General features: G+C 33.0%; 1 protein-coding gene across 1 annotated transcript in view; it reads left to right on the top strand.

The window, feature by feature from the left end:
• LOC108909278 (tetraspanin-2A) overlaps positions 1–18,747 on the top strand; it is a 247,945-nt gene that overhangs the window by 106,706 nt on the left and 122,492 nt on the right. Inside the window, exon 2 of the mRNA XM_018713584.2 lies at positions 13,422–13,619. Within this exon, the coding sequence (XP_018569100.1) occupies positions 13,422–13,619 (198 nt within the window). The remainder of the gene's footprint in view (positions 1–13,421; positions 13,620–18,747) is intronic.

The raw sequence follows: 18,747 nt of genomic DNA, 5'->3' as shown, positions 1-18,747 counted from the left end.
CCTTACAAAACATCATGTATATACGGTCCAGATATTCTGAGTAGATTGCCTGCAATTTATTTTATATCTCCGAGATCCCGGGAATATTGAATATTTGCAATAAAGCAAAAAATGTGTGTAACTGCCACTTGGCAAAAAATTTGAGCCGGGCTGTGTTTTACAGCTTTTATAAGAGTAGCAGATTCACCATTTACATATAATATTGTGCCTTTTTACGGCACTTAGACCTCACTATCTACATTATTTCCTACAGATCAATATCTCGGAGGCTCGGTTCCACTGTAAACAAAATAAATTCCATGTTGAAATTGTTTTACACCATACTGTTAGAAATATAAAATTGGCCGTCCTGTTTTATGTAACGGTTTATTTATTCATGAGATAACCGGGAAAAGGAGGAATAATCGCACAAATAGATGGGGTGAAGTGTAAAATGTTACTTTGATGGTTACACATAATTTTTTACAGGCATTATTTTGCCACGTATTAGGAATACCAACGCGATGCAATCCTACATTACTTCACGATGGCACGATGATTGACAGTCAATATTCAGTTAAAAAACATTATTTTATGCTACGACAAAGCGATCGTTCAAGAAAAAAATATTTTCAAAGATCCTGCTTTACCTCCATGTGTGTTCTGGTAATAACTATTATATAAGATATCCATCAAGATGTTTATTTAAATACAAAAACAATTAATTGTAGTTTGATTTTTCATTTAACATCTAACAATCATTAAAATTCTACTTCATATATTTTCAGCCTTGATTTATAAAATATAACAAAAGAGGCAAGAGGCAAAACTTGATTTGATAACAAACAAATCAAAATGAATAAAACCAAATGCTTATTATTGTTCTTCAAACTACTCTTTAAGGATTGAATTATATGAAAAAAAGTTTAAGATATAGGTTGTAAGATATCAGGAAGCCAATGTGCGACAACCTGGTATTTGACCTTGGGCATTGGTTTGAAGGTCAAATTACTATATTCCAGTATGAGGTTAGAAAATGTTTCCTGTATGTCCTTGCAGTGTTAAATTTTCTCTAAATAACTTGATAAAATGTTACTCACAAAATTTATAGGATTTTGATTGACAAATTATATGGTGACCTTGGATTTGATCTAACGATGATCAGATATTAATTTCCAGAATGTTCCTATCATCAAATTTTAATTATTAACCTAACGATGTGCTAAATTTCAAAATTATTTACCAAGATCTTATAGTTTACGCTGAAATTCTTTATTTGAAAACGTCTATTCTCACTTTTATGCTTATAATTTTTCTTGTGAAATTTGATATGTTGTACTTAAAAAGTCCTTAAAAAGTACTTTGAAACCAGCGTCTCGATTTTTAGCCCAAAATGAAATGTCCCGCCCGGGACAGGATCAGTCGCGCTTTTCGGTTATTACTCGATGGCGCGACGAGTAGTATAGTAAAGTAACGTATTTTTATTAAAATACATTTTCTATGGCAATTTGGGTATCTATCGTCATGTAAACTTAATTTGAAACTCAAAAAAAGACTAAGTAGTTAAAAACTATTGAATATATACGTTTTTTAGTATGTCTAACTTTCGACGGAAGAATCTCGCTTTTTTACTAAAAAGATTTCAAAAATCCCGCTTTGCCCAAAAAAAATCTGGCAACGCTGCTTGAAACGCACCTTGTATTATTATTTATTATATAAATTATACAAATTAGATTTTATCTGTACCGGTCATATTTCTTATAGAAATATTTTGCATGACCCCACTTTAATTTCAATATCTAAAACTTTTCACTATATGAAAGATGCAGTTTTATCAGTTTATGATTCGTGTTACTGCTTTGTCAGCCTCAAAAGGCGCCTTTTAATAAAAATTGAATATTACATGAAATCATGAAAAATGTAGCATACGTGCGCAGTTCCTCGATGTATAAATTCATTCCATAATCTCCCGCTGCAGCAGGAGTGTGAAATTATGCGAGTATAAAATGCACCTTATGAGAAGAGGTTTCAATATTCTGCTTAAATGAAACTTAGAAATGCGACTCCTTAACAATTAAAGTGAAATATACGCCGATATTTCTTACTAAGTGAAGAGTTCTTGAATTGAAGCAATAAATGTGTCACGACGACGAGAAATGTTTACACGTAGCTGCAGGAAAAGGAAATTGTTGAAATGCAACGTCTGCATGTTACTTTGCAATAATGTCTTGACTACCGTAAATATATTTTATATAGGGAACAGTTACCGTCTCCTTGGTCGTTTGTGTAGGTACTTTATGTAATAACTAACTCTGCAGCAGGGCGCTGTTTAGTGGTGTTGTCAGAAAGACAATAACTAGATCTTATTTTAGATAATATGTAAAGGACGTTGTTGGTTGCGTTATTGATCCTACATCATCATTAAAATAGTCTTATACAATATGTTACAGAAATAAATGAGTCAGGAGGGTTGACAAAGTCAGAAAACTTACCAGTACGAAAAGGTGTACCAGAAGGATCGATATTAGAGCCTTTGCTATACATTTTCTGTACTAATGATTTATTGTTAACAGTAAATAAATATTTAATACAGTATACAACGTATTTTGCCTCACTGATCTGAATAGTATACTAAACAAAATATTGCTTGTTACAAATAAGATAAATTACTTGAAAACTGCTAAAATAATATACATACTCTACAGTGTAGGAAAGTACCGATGGTCTATCAGAAGTTACGTGAGAGCGATAAAGTAAGCCATAGAAATCCATGCGATAGAGAAAGATGGCTATAATGAAGGCCTCTCATAGTCACCGCCCGTTTCACCCTTCCACAAATAAGATCCACTTCTTATTTGTGGAAGGGCGAAATGGGCGATTTCTATGGCTTACTTTATCGCTCTCACGTAACTTCAGATAGACCATCGGTACTTTCCTACCCTGTACAAAGAACGAAAGATTTATTTAAATAAATGTATCTTACTCTATAATAATAACTTGTTAAGTGAAAGCATTAACGTTTTTACTCTCAAAAGTCTATACAATATTTCAGCCATTTCTAATGGAAACGACTTATTATATGTGTACTCCTTTGTCATCAAGAATTAATAGTTTATTGTGACTGTGTATTTGTTTTTCTTTACAATATTACCTATATTTTCTTTTTAACATTGATTTGGAAACAACTTTCAATATCGACATAGTGTGTAAACAAGTCGTTTCTTTAATGATGTATTACTTTTGTCTAAAGCATAACATAAGCTAAATTAAAAACTATGTTTACACATCATTAGCAAGCTGTCAGCAAACAAAGGTTTAATATGTATCCAACATCATTAACACTGAATTTTCAAATAATTACTTTCAAAATTATATTAAATTTATGTTCAAAGCCCAATTATTTTTTATCAAGTTATTGTCAAACCAATTACTATAACGAGGTAAGCTTTATTTTTTGCGCTACATGTTAACGTACATTTTCTTTCATACATTCACTAATGGCTACCTTTTGAGAACGAGAAGGTGACAAATTAATTGTTAAATTGTTATCATATTTGTTATTTATTATTCGTAGTCCAACAATAACTAAAAAAAGTAACTGCATATAAAACCTAAAATACAGGGTGTTGTGCAAGCTACATGACAAACTTTGACAGATGATAGCTGGGTTAATTTATTATTTTTTATATGAACATAGGTCCGATTTGTTTTTGTCTAGAAGTTACAAGCATTTTAAAATATATAATTTCATATTTCAGTCAAAGTAGCCTGATAAATAAACATGGTTGCTATATAACAATAATTATCACCGTCCAAAAAAATAATATAAGTTATGTGAAATTTGCGGCATATGATTTCCTATGTATTTTTGTCTCCTGAGCATAATAAATCCATCTGTTTTGCTCCATCGCCCTTCAGTTTTCCGTAAATCGCTGAATACCTTAATAAAATCGCTAAAAATCTTCAATAAAATGGAGTTTAGGAAATGACGCGATCTTAACATGTGACACATGTTTTTCGACAAAATTTTACTTCCTGGATCTGAATCCGTTGTCAGAATTACTCCAAAACCCTCTAGTCTTCAAAAAATCACTGAAGATCTTTAGAAAAAGGGCAAAAATTGAGAAGTGACGGCTTGCTGGGCAACAAGAGGATGCCGAATAGAATACGCATGAAACGCTGTTGAGCACACCCTCAAAGCAGACTCGTTCCCGGATAGTGCATACAACCCATATATTCAGGGTTTGATGGGGTATTGGAAAAATCAACGGCCATCCGAAAGAAGATACGAATGACATAATTGTGTGCTACTTCTTATTCTTAGTCTTATCCTTATTCACTTTCATACTTTGCTGAAGATTGGAGAGCAAGGATTTAATTAACAGAAGCCGAAAATACATCGAAGACCATGAGTCTTATATGAAGATCTCGTTACTTCTACAAATTTGCCATTTTTTAGATCTTCGTCGATTTTTTGAAGACTAGACGGTGATGGGACTGACATTGGATTCGGATTCAGAGGGTAACAATACGTCCGAAAACATATGCCGCATGTCAAGATCTCGTCACTCAAATTTCGCCCTTTCTCTGAAGATCTTCAGCGATTTTTTGAAGACTATAGTGTTATGGAGTAATTTTGACAACGGATTTGGATCCAGGAGGTAAAATTACGTCGAAAAACATGTGTCACGTGTTAAGATCTCGTCACTTGCTAAATTTCTCCATTTTACTGAAGATTTTTATCGATTTTCTGAAGGTATTAAACGATTTACGGAAAACTGAAAGGTTATGGAGTAAAACAGACTATGAATTCGTGTTCAAGAGACAAAAATACACGGGAAACCATATGCCGCATGTCAAGATTTCGTCACTTCTCAAAATTTGCCTTTTTTTTAAGATCTTCAGCGATTTTTAACTTTAAACACAAATAATTACACAGCCCCACAAAAAAAAAAGGGGCAGGTCCGAAAGACAAGACCATGGTATCCATATGGTTTTGGGGTCGCTGAATCCGAATCCGGTATCCTTTTGACACGATTAGCTCTGGTTTAAGGTCAGTTCAAGGTCAAATGTAGAAAATCAATTGTCAACAACCTAAATCCATGTATCTATTTTTCAACCCATGTATCATTTTTGGGGTCGTCGAATCCGAATCCGGTGTCCGTTTGACGCGATTAGCTCTGGTTTAAGGTCAGTTCAAGGTCAAATGTAGAAAATCAATTGTCAACAAACTAAACCTACGTATCTACACGTTTTTGGAGTCGCTGAATCCGAATCCGATGTCCGTTTGACTCGATCAGATCTGGTTTAAGTTCAGTTCAAGGTCAAATTTAGAGAATCAATTGCCAACAAAGTAAATCTACATATATATAAGTTTTTGGGGTCGCCGAATCCGAATCTGATGTCCGTTTGACTCAATCAGATCTGGGTTGAGGTCAGTTCAAGGTCAAATGTGGAGAATCAATTGAAAACAAAGTAAACTTACATATCTATACGTTTTGGGGGTCGTTGAATCCGAATCTGATGTCCGTTTGAAGCGATCAGGTCTATTAAATACTTTCTAATAGAAATAGATCAATCAACATACGAAAGATACTTATACAAATATTTTGGTTTTAAACCTAAGTGAAAAATTTGATTGGGTTTGAGCAGAGAGAAAGGTTTCACCAAGATATTAAAGAAGGGAGAAATTTGGGTGGCAATGAAACTATCACTGATATTGCTAGTGATACTAGTGATGACGAATATATTCCATATCACGTTGTGAAAAAGACAGGAACAATATCACAAAAAAAAGTAAATGATGTTCGAGATTTGGGCCTGGCAGAGAATGGAGCAGAGTTCCTAATATCATGGCTAAAAAAATACTAAGCAAGCCGGAAAAGTGAAAGCTTTTTACTATCAGTACAGAAATAAGGAATATTTTTCTAACGATGAAGAATTTTCCTTAGGTTACTACAATGATATTGTTGGATAAATCACTTCAAACATGGATGTTATAAACCTAACGCACATTGAAACAAGAGTACCATATTTTGAGGATAGTCTTACATAGGATCAAATACGTACAACATAAATGGCTTTACATTTGACCTTGAACTGAACTTACCAGACCTGATCAAGTCAAACGAACACCGGATTCGGATTCGGCGACTCCAAAAACGTATAGATACGTAGGTTTAGTTTGTTGACATTTGATTGTCTACATTTGACCTTGAACTGATTTTAAACCAGAGGTAATCGCGTCAAATGGACACCGGATTCGGATTCAGCGACCCCAAAAACGTCATAGGTTTAGTTTGTTGACAATTGATTTTCTATATTTGACCTTGAACTGACCTTATACCAGAGCTAATCGTGTCAAACGGACACCGGATTCGAATTCAGCGACCCCAAAACCATATGGTGTTTCGGACCAGCCACTTTTTTTGTGGCGCTCTGTTATTATTGTTATAGCAACCATCATTTTTATTTATCAGGTTACTTTGATTAAAATGTGAAATCATATGTTTTAATGCAGCTACCATCTGTCAAAGTTTGTTATAGTGCTTGTAGAAAACCTTTTATGTATTACTACCACTAGGTTCCTTGTAGTTTTTATTACTGTTCTGTCGGAAAATTTCTTCATCTGCCGAATAAAGTAATAATACTGGAAATGTAACGGGGTAATGGAAGCTTTAATTAATTACGAGACTTAACACTATCATAAATTTTAGGTTTATGAGCATTTTAACTATTAGTAGCTCATTTCGTGTTTAACTGTTACGATTAAATTCATATTGCAATTGCAATGTTGCAATAAAAATTTGTACATCAGCCACGATAGTCTGAAGTATAATAAAACATCTTTAAATTAATTTATTTCACTGAATGTGAAGTTAAACCGTAAAATGAAGGATACAGTATTACAAAATCAAATCGAGAAAAATTCGTAATCCAATCATGATATACATTATATATATACTGGCCTACATACATTTTCCTGTGGTACACAATACATCCACAGGAATGTTTATTGGCACTACTATATTGAGAACTAAAACTGTGTATGAAAGTAGCAGCATATTGTTACATATATGAAGAATGTTAAAGAATTATATTCCGGTGACATACAGGCAGATTCATTTGATAATGAGACATGTTTGAATGGGAAAATTATCTTATTATATTCTTAATTAATTAATGTCTAGAATTGGGGAGCATTCGTGTCTGAAAAATAGGAACGAGAAATTTTACACTCGATATAATTAATATGTTTTTCTACCAACAGTAGATATATCACGCGAATAGTGTGTGAGATCATAATGAAAACCTGTAATTAAATAGGGCGTTGCTGCTTAACTGCCTGTAATTTATAAAACCACTCTAATTTGCGAGTTTTACAGATATAGGAAGGGGTGGATACACTAACATTAAGCATAGACAGAAAAAAATTGTTTACGAAATCATTAATATAATAACTTCAACGTAAAAGAAACTTGTGAATATTAAAACTCATCAAACCTCACTCCGATATATTTGCCTTATTTGACAAATACTGGACAATGTTTAACAAGGGTTTCTCTAGATAAGGGTATCGTCGTTAATGGACAGCAATTTAATTTAACTTATAATTTTCCATTGTCAGGTTTTTATATTTTTTTATTATTTTGATATATTTTTCTCTCAAGTTCTCAAAACACATCGCAACTTTTACAGGTCGTACTGAGAAAAACAAACTGTAATTGTTTCAGCCACTCATTGCTATGACTGTACCCACGCCTGCTCGAATATCGTCACTCTTAATTGAATACGTTTTGCTAGATATCTCCACTAATCACTTCAGGAGGTCAAAATAATTAAGAATAAGTTGTTTGCAGCCGTGGCACTCTGTTTGGACACGGAACCCTATCAGGCTCCTAGACTAATTCAGTATTAAAAAATTATCAGGCAATGTATCACAGGTGGTATTTTGCTATTTGAGTTTTCAAAGCTAGGATTGTTAGCGGATGGTGATTGAGGGGTGAAGTGTTGGAATGTACATACATATCTAAATGATAATTTAAAAATCAAAATCGACGTGTATCGCATTTTTAATCGCATTTTTTAAATAATTTTATCAAAGACTCTATAGAATTTATGAGTTACTTTCGAGGAATAGGTACTGTATAATACCATCTATTTATACAACAATTTGGCAGTGAATTTTAAGAAATAAAAGAAACAGAGAAAATAATGTTAAGCCTCGCAGAAACTATCTTTCGTTTTTCCTGTCGATTTATGTTTTAACTTCCAATATTAAACGTAGGTCTTCAGTTTAGACATAAATGCGAACACATTGATAATAATGAATTTTAATTACTATTTTCATTGCATATAAAAGTCGGTAAAAGAACTAATATTTTGTACTATCGTATGCTGAATACTGAACGGTCGACACACATATTGCGGTTCTTTTGGGTTACCCTTTAGTATATAAAATCTATTTTCATTATTATATTATGAACTCTCACACCTTTTTACTACATTTTAAACTTATTAAGCTTCAAGCGAGTTCAAAAATATTTTTCTAAAAAAAACTTATCAAATGAAGTCAAACAATGATCTTTTATACCAGAACTATAGCTATGCAAAAAATATCTAGGCTCAAAACAATTCTCTTATAAATCACCTTGTTGATTATACTTCAATAAAAAAATCACTCATGTTTCCAATATTGTTCGAAACGATATCTACCTGAATGGGGCCTAAATGACATCAAACAATATCATTACAAACTATCAGGCTGCACCACTGTTTATCTGTCGTCCAAGCTCCTGATAATAATGGTACTAATATTGTATTTGGCAGCGTAGATAGCCTATGGAATCAAAAGCCGATGTTTGCATATAAATTATTTTACCTAAGTTGAGTACAATGCGGTTTGCGATTTATACGGACCATGAGTTTATGAGTACGGATAGTGCCGGATAATTCATAGGTAAATTTTGTGGGTCAGCAAACAACTTTCGAAAGACAACGGCATATGTTTCACGTGCAATATCCCACAATGATGATTGATGGAAATTTGTCAACAAACAGGAAGTTCATTATTTTGTGGGAGTTAACACTGAGAGGAATTTATAGATGGTGTCGGATAATTATTCAAAAGTTAATAAATATGAGAATAATATCGTTTTTTGTATTAATTGTAAACTACATTTTTATATAGTAAATAATAAATAAATGGTGGCAATTTATCGCAGGGAAAGGTAAAGTAATAATATTCATAAATTACTTTATTTCTTTTGTAATATTTATTTGTATATAACCTATTTTTAATTGTAATTTTCATTTGTATTAATATTCCTAAAGTTTCTGTTTGTAAACTTCTACAGTACCAAAATGAACACAAAACACAAAAGAAATACAAAGCATCCATCTCTTATACTGGAGAATATTTAAAAGATTAGGATGGTATTAAATATGCGCAGATCAGATGTCAATAGATTAGACAGAGTTTCACAGAATATGAATTATGTAATGTTAAATTATTATCTAAACAATATACGGGGTGTCCCAGACTACCCGTCCACCCTTTCTAAAATTCAAAGTAAATAATAATATGGTTATGTGAAAAATGGTTCAGATGAAAGTTACTGGTCTCTAAGAGGCACATATTGTCGTGACCTTGTCTGTGTCCTTGAAGGTCATTTTCAAGTTCATTTCAATGTCAACTTAGTTTTTTTTCATGGAAACCCTTATTTTCAACCGCGGATTCGGAAAGAGCGAAAAATTCTACATTCAGGTGATGTGTGGGGTCCATTTGACCACCCAAGGTCGCGTATCATGTATCTACCTAGGTACCAAGATATTTTCCCCTATTTATTTGTAGGTCACATACCTACAATTTTTCGCTTTTTCTGAATCCAAAATTGAGAATAAGGGTTTCTACGTAAAAAATCGAAATTGACCTTAAAATAACCTTGAAACTTGTTTCCACGCCAAAGTCATGGTTATCGAAACATGTCACTTCAAAAATTTGCGACATTTATCTGACACATATTTCGTTAAACCTTAATTTTGCGGGTGGAAAGATTCAGTAAAAAAATTGACCTTCACGTGACCCTTCACATCAGCTGAACGTAGAATGTTCCGATGTTTCCGAATCCAGGGTTGAAAATAAGGGTTTCCATAAAAAAAAACTAAGCTGACATTGAAATTACTTTAAAAATTACCTTCAAGGTCACAGATAAGGTCACGACAATATGTGCCCCTTGGAGACCAGTGACTTTCATCTGAGCCACTTTTCACATAACCATGTAAGTACTTTGAATTTTAGAAGGGATGGACGAGTGGTCTGGGACACCTGGTATATAAAAAATACGGCCTTTTCGCAATAGAGAAAGAAAGGTTGTTTTAACTTCTTTCTCTTATATGGCTCTGTATTGAGAACTAACAAAATTACCAATAGATATTTGAAAATCCATTATTTAAAAGGGCAATGTGTATAATATTGATTCCTAATAGGAAAGGCAAAGTTTTGCTCAATTGGGATTCCTTGAATTGTTTTCAGTATCTCTGTTAAATGATTACTTAGGCTTTTCATTATATATATTACACTATATTTGGAAGCATAGAAGAATCTAGCAAACATTTAAGATACTATCTTTCATTTAAAACAATTATTGCAAGTTCTTGGCGTGAAGTTAAATGTTCTTTACACCCGAAGTAGATACTTCTTGAATCTGTTTTTTGTTAGAAAGACAGAAATAGAGCGATATTATTTTTTATGCATATTGGAAGGGAGCGTGTGTAGAAAACGTGGATAATATGAACCAATTTCAGCCACCGCACCGACTACAAAACTTTTTTAGAACTTCTCTTCTATATTCCTAACTCTACAACCTTTCGCATCAATTCAGTTATACGTAAGTTCGATATCAGTAACAGTTTTTTGTGCAGTAAAAGATTTAGGGAAATTACCAATTTCTTTTGGAATACTTTCTTTTTGTTCACAAACAACTTGAAATTGTTCGTCTATACATGGTGTGGCGTGTATAATCTATAAAAATTAAACTACAGCTTCCTAACGATATTTGTAATAGAAAAGTCTTATAAGAAAATGTTCTATTTTTGCGTTTTTTTTTTTTTCGTAAATTGAAGTTCAATTATGGATCAAACTATTTTCTCTGGAACGATCCTGTCCGTGTGCTGTACGATGAGTTACGTCCTGTAGACCAGCCGTGTAAACAAATCGTCGTTGAAAGATAGAAAGCAATTTTTGGGGAATTTTTCAATGCAAAAGTACAAACTAAGAAAAATAGATATTTAAAGAAAACTAATATTTTCTTATTATAATAATTAATTAATAGTAATAATTACTATCTTAAATGCATTTTGTTACTGCAGGAGTTCGCAAACAAAACCACATCCGTTAGCATTTGTAGTTGCCAACTGCGTTGTTCTATTCTGTTCTATTTTTTGCGTTTTTTTTTCGTAAATTAAAGTTCAATTATGGATCAAAATATTTTCTCCGGAACGGTCCTGTCCGTGTGCTGTACGATGAGTTACGTGCTGCGTAAAAAAATCGTCGAAATATAGAAGGATACTTCTCAAGTTTTGGAGATTTTTTCAGTGCAAAAGTACAAACTAAGAAAACTGATATTTTCTTATTGTAATAATTAATTGTAATTACTATCTTAAATGCATTGTTGTTACTGCAAGAGTTCGCAAACAAAACCACATAACCACGTAAGCATCTGTATAGTTGCCAACTGTATGCACTAAACAATCTCCATTAAAATATGGAACAAAATGAAATAAAACTTACCATTTCTAAAGAAAATGTTGAAATTGATCCCCATTAGCGCGGATACAGGCATGGCACCCAATTTTGGCGAATATTTTCCCAAATTCCAGGTATCCCCTAATTGTGTCAGCAGCTTCAAGTATACGGTTTCGCAATTATTCCACCGTAGCAATTGGAGTATTGTAAACCAACGACTTCAAGTGACTCCTAACATAAAAGTCTATTGGATTTAGATCGGGTGACCGTGGTGGCTACGGCACAGGACCAAAGCGTCCAATCCATCCCTGAGGAAACATTTCAATCAAAAGTGTCGTTACTTTTCAAGTACTGTTTGGAGGAGCTCCATCTTGAAGATAAAACATGCGGCCCCGAACTTGTAATGCCACATCGTCCAGGCAACCGGTTCTCCAAAAAGTCAGCATATCATTTTGGTCCATTTAGTCGTCCTTCAAAGAAATAGAGACCCACAGGTACATTGCCTATTATGCCAGTCCAAGCATTTACCCAGAACAGATTTTGAAAATGATTTTCCCTAATCGCTTGAGGGTTGGCCCATATGTGCATATTAATTCACTTCATCATTGGTAAATATCGTCTCATCTCTTACACAAACATAAGCAGAAAGTCTACTTAATTGGCAATTGCCGTAAAAACCATCTGCAAAAACGCATTCGTTGATCACAATCCGGGGGTAAAATCTATTGCAGATGATAGGGGTGCAACAGCTGGCGCCTTAAGAAGCGATGTACGGTACGAGATGAGGTACCTACTTGCTGTGCGAGTCGTCTAGTACTAATTATGGGGTCTTCGTCAAGATTTTCCAATACTGCATCTCCAACATTAAGGTTCACTTGCTGACCACGTCCTTCTCCTCAAGGAATAACACTTTCCGTATCTTGCAGCTGCTGAATGCACTGTAAGATTGTATTTGCACATGGCAGGGTGACGTTGTGGCCATCGTTCCCGGTACAACGTAGTCGCCGCGAGCGCCTTTTCTCCGGCTGCACCATACACTAACAACATATCGACACGCTCGGAAATTGTAAATGCATTGTTTTCTTCGGTTCATTGTAAAACTAGTTTGATCACAAACTAAAAAATTAAGCAAAGTAAGAAATAAGAATCTCGTTTTTAATATAATCGGCATAATTTTCTTATTTTTTACTTCTTTATAAAAATTACACTGCCACTATCGTGGAATTACAAAATAAAAACTTCGTCTGGAATATTTCGCTTTTTAACACTGACGGGTCGATGGACGATGCTTAATATTTAATAATGAATAAAATCAGTTGACTGCACAAATTTTTTGACAATGTAACCTTACCTTCTTTTAGTATTACTAGTATTAGATTATACCGACTTAAATTATAAGGTTGCATCTCAGGTCGCATGAAACATTTTCAAAGTTTTTAATAAATAATAAAGGGTCGGTCTTCATTTTCATTGAATAAATGAACTTTAATTTACAAAAAAAAACGCGTAGATAGAACTTTTTCGTATATGAGTTTTCTATTACAAAAATCATCAGGAAGCTGTAGTTTAATTTTTATAGATTATACACGCCACACCCTGTATATCATTGTGGATTGCTTTATAAGAATATTTAATGTAAAAGATAACAATAACTATACTTGATAAATATCTCAAAACTAACTCATTTATTTTCCAGATGATTGGTGCCAGTGTATTCGGTCTTTGCCTTTGGCTGAAGTTCGAACCCGGAATAGAAGAATGGCTAATTAAGTTGGAAGCAACGCAATTCTACATTGGGGTGTACATTCTTATTCTTGCTTCCATCGTCATCATGGTCGTTTCCTTCGTAGGGTGTATCAGCGCCCTGCAGGAAAGTTCACTTGCCCTTCTGATAGTAAGTCTTTATTCTCATTCTTTTAGATATGTAGAAAATTATTAATCAAATTCTATTACAACGATACATTTATTATTATATTAGCATTTCAACAAAAGGTGCATTAAAAAATATTTGTTTTCCTGTGCAATTTGCTAAATATCTTTCAGGAAAGAAATAATTAATATGGTTGAAGACAACTAATTATCGGAAGATCTATCGTAGTTAAAATTTAAGAGACTTGTGTTGCTGCTTTGTACATCAAAGTCTTCTTCTAGATTTGCAATCTACTCTACTCTCTCCTTTATTTTTCTTAAAGATGTTTGTGAACCTTGTGGATTGCTTTGAGACATCTAAAGCAATTTGAGGGATCTGCTTCATCGTAAATATACAAAGAACTCAATTTTTCCTAAACGAGCACTTAAAGCTAGTTATATTATAATAACTCTTTACGTATCATTCATTCATGTAGGACAAAACGCGCATAACAGCATATTGTTGAATCAGGCTAAGCTTTATTGTGAAACTTGTTATACTTCCACTGTACATGATAGATAAATAAGCAACAAACTTAGTACCTAAAGTGCTTCCGAGCTGTAATTGGTTTCCAACTGTTACATAAGTTAAAAGTAGATAATTGACACTCCTTCCAAGTCCAATAAAAATTATGTGATAATTAGAAAGTTTAAAGAAATTAACCTTCAAGCAAGTTTACCTAGTTCTGGATAAGCTTATTCCTCCTACTATAAGATTAAATCTGAATTTTGTCAACTATATAACTATAATGGTATCAATTTTAGAGGAGTATCTATGCCTAGATATTCCTACACCATATTCATCCGCTCACTATTTACAATCTTAACCTTATCCCTGAATAACTTTATTTGAATCAAGTAACAATTACCAATGGGTGTCAACTACTCAGAAAGAATTCATTCATTTGCCAACTATGTCACATACCAGAAATTAACTCCAATTCTTCCCCAACATTGCCCCTCCATAAAAAATTAAAGAACTGCAATTAGATGACCTTAGATCGAACAGCTGATCCTTTGAATGTCAACTATCTATCCCCACTGCTATTCCAACCTTCCAATCGTAACAGCAATGTTCCTCGTCTAGACCAAAAGGAGATAAATTTAAACACGTCTCACTGTCCACTACACCAACAATCTAAACAAATCTCTTCTTCTCTTCAAAGATAAATTTAAATTGTAATTCCCACAAGTAGTGGGATTCCCATTGAATAGTAGTGACATTTAAGATGTGACATATTATGACATGATTTGTATGGTTGTATGTTACCCACATTTAAAACATGTCTTTGGGTAGACATCCAAATAACCAAGTCATTCCCCTGTCGTCTCATATTGACGAACATTTCTAACAAGTCTGTAGGTGGTGACTCTTCTGACGAATGATTATGTGTTTAATGTAATTACGATTTGGATCTTATAAGTTATCATCAGTATTCCATAAATGAGACTAACTTTACAAACGATTCAGCTATTTCACATATTTTGAGTGTGGGTGAGACAGTAGCACTGACGATGTACATACTTTTTAGGTTACATTTCGCTCATGCTTCTGACTTATAAACTAGCTTCAGTTTAAAACAGAACTATAACTTGTAATGTGGTCAAAAAATTCTAATTAAACTAAGGTCTCCAAAATAACAAACATTGTAACAATTTTGTACCTATTCAAAATTGTCATAACTACAAATAACTTTTATTTTAAAACTATTCGATAACGATTTTGAACCAGTTTTAAAAAAGGTGTACGATACAGGACTGAGTTCCTTATTCCACTAGGAAGACATGAATTATCTGTCCCTAATATACGCTTGCTCGCGAAATACAAACCACCACGAAATATATTTCGCGTGCCCTATTGCGTCCAAAGGAAATCTCATTTCACATAAACAGAGCAGTCAGGCGACGCCAACTAAGACGTTTGTCTTGTTTGTTCTATCCGGTGGGTACAAAGTTTTCTTGCGTTGTTTTGTGTTCTTAAGTTCGCTTTGTCAAGATAAGAATCCTCGAGCAATTTACAATATTCCTGTTCGCCTACCAGAAATTCGCGGAAATTCAACGGTATATTTCCGTGTTTTCCGCAAACTCAGCCACTGGAGGGTCCGGAGACAGCTATTACATCCCTTCGTGACAGTGGCGTTATTTCTGCGTATTCGCGATACGTGACAAAAGGTGTTCTCGAGGAGAGTAAAAAAAATGTTCCATTTTTCACGCAGAATTTTTCGAGATATTGTTTCCGTAGCGGCAAATTTAAATTATTACTATCTTTAAATGGCTAAAAACACAAATTCGTTTGTTTCATCGTACAGAATTGTTATTTTTGAACTGTGTAACGCTACAATGTACATATTTCTAGATGTTGCTGATTGATATAAAAATAGTAAAAGCTAAATGAGTTTTGCCCAAAATTAAGAATCGCCTTATACCTCGTAATCGATGAAATCTTAAACTGTTATTACAAATTTCCCCTATTTTGACTTTCAAAGCCACATAATGATTTGCTGCCGATACATACCTATGTATATTGGAAAACTAAATTCTTACGCTTTTCTCTTATAGTCCACTCAAACATCAAGTCTTGTCAAGTCATAAAAATAGCACATAAGTTCACTATTTTCCACCCCATTACCACTCACTTAATCGTGGAATGCCTATACCACTTCTATTCGACGCAGAATGATAAATTCTACAAAATAACATCAAAATCACGCCGATCGCACCATACCTGCGCCCAGCGGTCACAACCGAACATTTTTTACATCTTTCAAATACTAATTTATTTATGCATTATGTACAAAACATTTCGTTTCATTATGTTTGTTTACTTAGAAGATATTTAGAGAGAAAATATGTTTTGCACTTTTACAAGATTGTAAAAATTACAATGTAAAATTAATTTCTGTATGTTAGAACCACTCAGTAATATTACAATAGCAAGACAAAATTTCATTATAAATAATTTTAGAATGAAATTGTATACTTTTTTGTTTGTAAAATCACAATGTGTAAGAAAGTTACAACAAAAATGAAAGATAAATAAATTACGGTCTAATTGTAAGTAATTTATTCTTATAATGCGTTATATGAAAACAGAATTTCCAATTCCTGGAGTAGTTACGGCCTATTTTAAGGGATATTAACGACGACAGTGAATTTCTCACGCCTCTTTTATTATTTGCATTCTTAGCAAAATAGTAGCATTTAAAGCAGTGCGTTTCACCAAGTTTAGATCCTTCCTTGGCAAATTCCCTTCATAAAAGGGCTGGAAAGTCCCATAAAACAGTAGTTAGTTTGTGGGAACAGCCATATTCAGTGCCATTTTCTCATAATATTGTTTTTATGGAATAACTTGGCCATATTATTAAGTTGTTTAGAGTATATTAAAATATCTGAAACTCTGCAAATAAAATATTTGAATTAGACTGTTGTTTGACACGAAATTCTAGATGAAAATTCATTAGTAATATAATATTTCTGAAACAAAAAGTCATCCAAATGAAACGAATTTCCGAACTCATTTCATGAGGCTGTTCCTTGGACTATTTCAGAGCCTAAAATAAACTCACCATGCATAATATGAAAAAATTAAGACTATTTCTAAAACTATTTATTTCAGAAAAAAAAATCTATAAAAATTATCTGTTGCAAATTCAATTTTAAATACAGTACAATCATTAGGATGTGGATAAATTGGTGGAGGAGAAATTTGTCCCTTGCTACGCAGTGTGTTGAAATGGAAAAAATGCACTTTTATTCAAATACCTCTAAAAATATCTGCAATAAACTGAACGAACTCCTGAAGTTTTGATTTGTACTTAAAAGACACCCTATATATGTAACAATACAAGAAAGATAATACAATAAGTAATTGAAAAAGTTTTACAATTTTTATATTTATAAAGCCCCAAAGATTTTATATTCATGAACCAACCAGGCAATGCCTGTTATAAAAATTCTTCAGTTAAATTACGCTCAAATTACATTGGTTTTAATTAAGCATTTTACGTGAAGGGAAATAAAAAGAAATTGGGAATTTAATTACCTTGAAAATGTCTGATATAATCTCTTCAAGGTTTTTTGCTTTAAGCACCTCATGTTATTACTGTCATATTAAAGTTGGACATAAAATTCCAATTAGAGACGATCGAGCACTACATTGGAAACGGTCACTTATTCATATCAAGTACAAAGGGAGATTTATTTGAACACGGCAACATTTTAAAAGCAAATTTATCTACTTTATAAAAGACAACATATAAAATTTCAAATCAGTGGACGTTAATCTATTTTTAAATAATAGTTCCAAATACTAAGTACCTACTGTCGAACACTCGATAATAGTCAGCTGATGAAATATCATAGAGCCACTCAAGTGAGTAATTGGCACTCGTGTTTGTTTTGCAGTTACTTTAGTTCAATTCAATTCACTCGTCTAATTAATAATGATCAAGGACTTCTTGTAAGCCATTTACAATGCCACAAGCATAATTCCTGAGCAACGGAAAAGTGTAATCCCATACACGGACATTTTCTTAATTGGAACAATATCGAACGTACAAGGTCTACAGGTTTTATTTTTGAAAATACAAAAAAAATAATGAATATATAAGTTTATGCATTTTCTTGTCAGAATTTTGTATCAGATCAAGATTTTAACAGTGTTTATTAGAAAATAATCGAACTTGTGAACGTAGCCTCATCGATCCAAAGTATTTCTAGTAAGAATTCTGGATTATGTTGTGACTTTTAATAATAATAATAATAATAAAAATAATAAACCTAAATATTCTTGTAATATTATAGTTAGTATGCATTTTCTGTCACAAGGGGATTGTATTGGTATCAATAACTTCAGAACGGCCAATTTTAGGAAAAAAATTCAAGTCACCTTTTTTATATATTTTGTGCATTAGAATATAAATCCGTTGCATAACTTGTAAAAAATGCAGTGGCGTCAAGTTGTACACCACCTTTAGAGCTCATATTTTAGGGAATGCAAGGCTTACTATCATACACTATCTGTACCGAAATTTATTGAGATCGGTTTACAGATTTCGGAGATATAAAACGAAACCGTTCCAGATCTATGTTTACAAGACCTACTATTTTAAAGA

The sequence above is a fragment of the Anoplophora glabripennis genome, unplaced genomic scaffold (assembly GCF_000390285.2).
Source record: "Anoplophora glabripennis isolate ALB-LARVAE unplaced genomic scaffold, Agla_2.0 scaffold342, whole genome shotgun sequence".
NCBI lineage: Eukaryota > Metazoa > Arthropoda > Insecta > Coleoptera > Cerambycidae > Anoplophora > Anoplophora glabripennis.
Note: the sequence above shows the minus strand (reverse complement) of the source record. Positions and strands in the feature narration are given on the sequence as shown.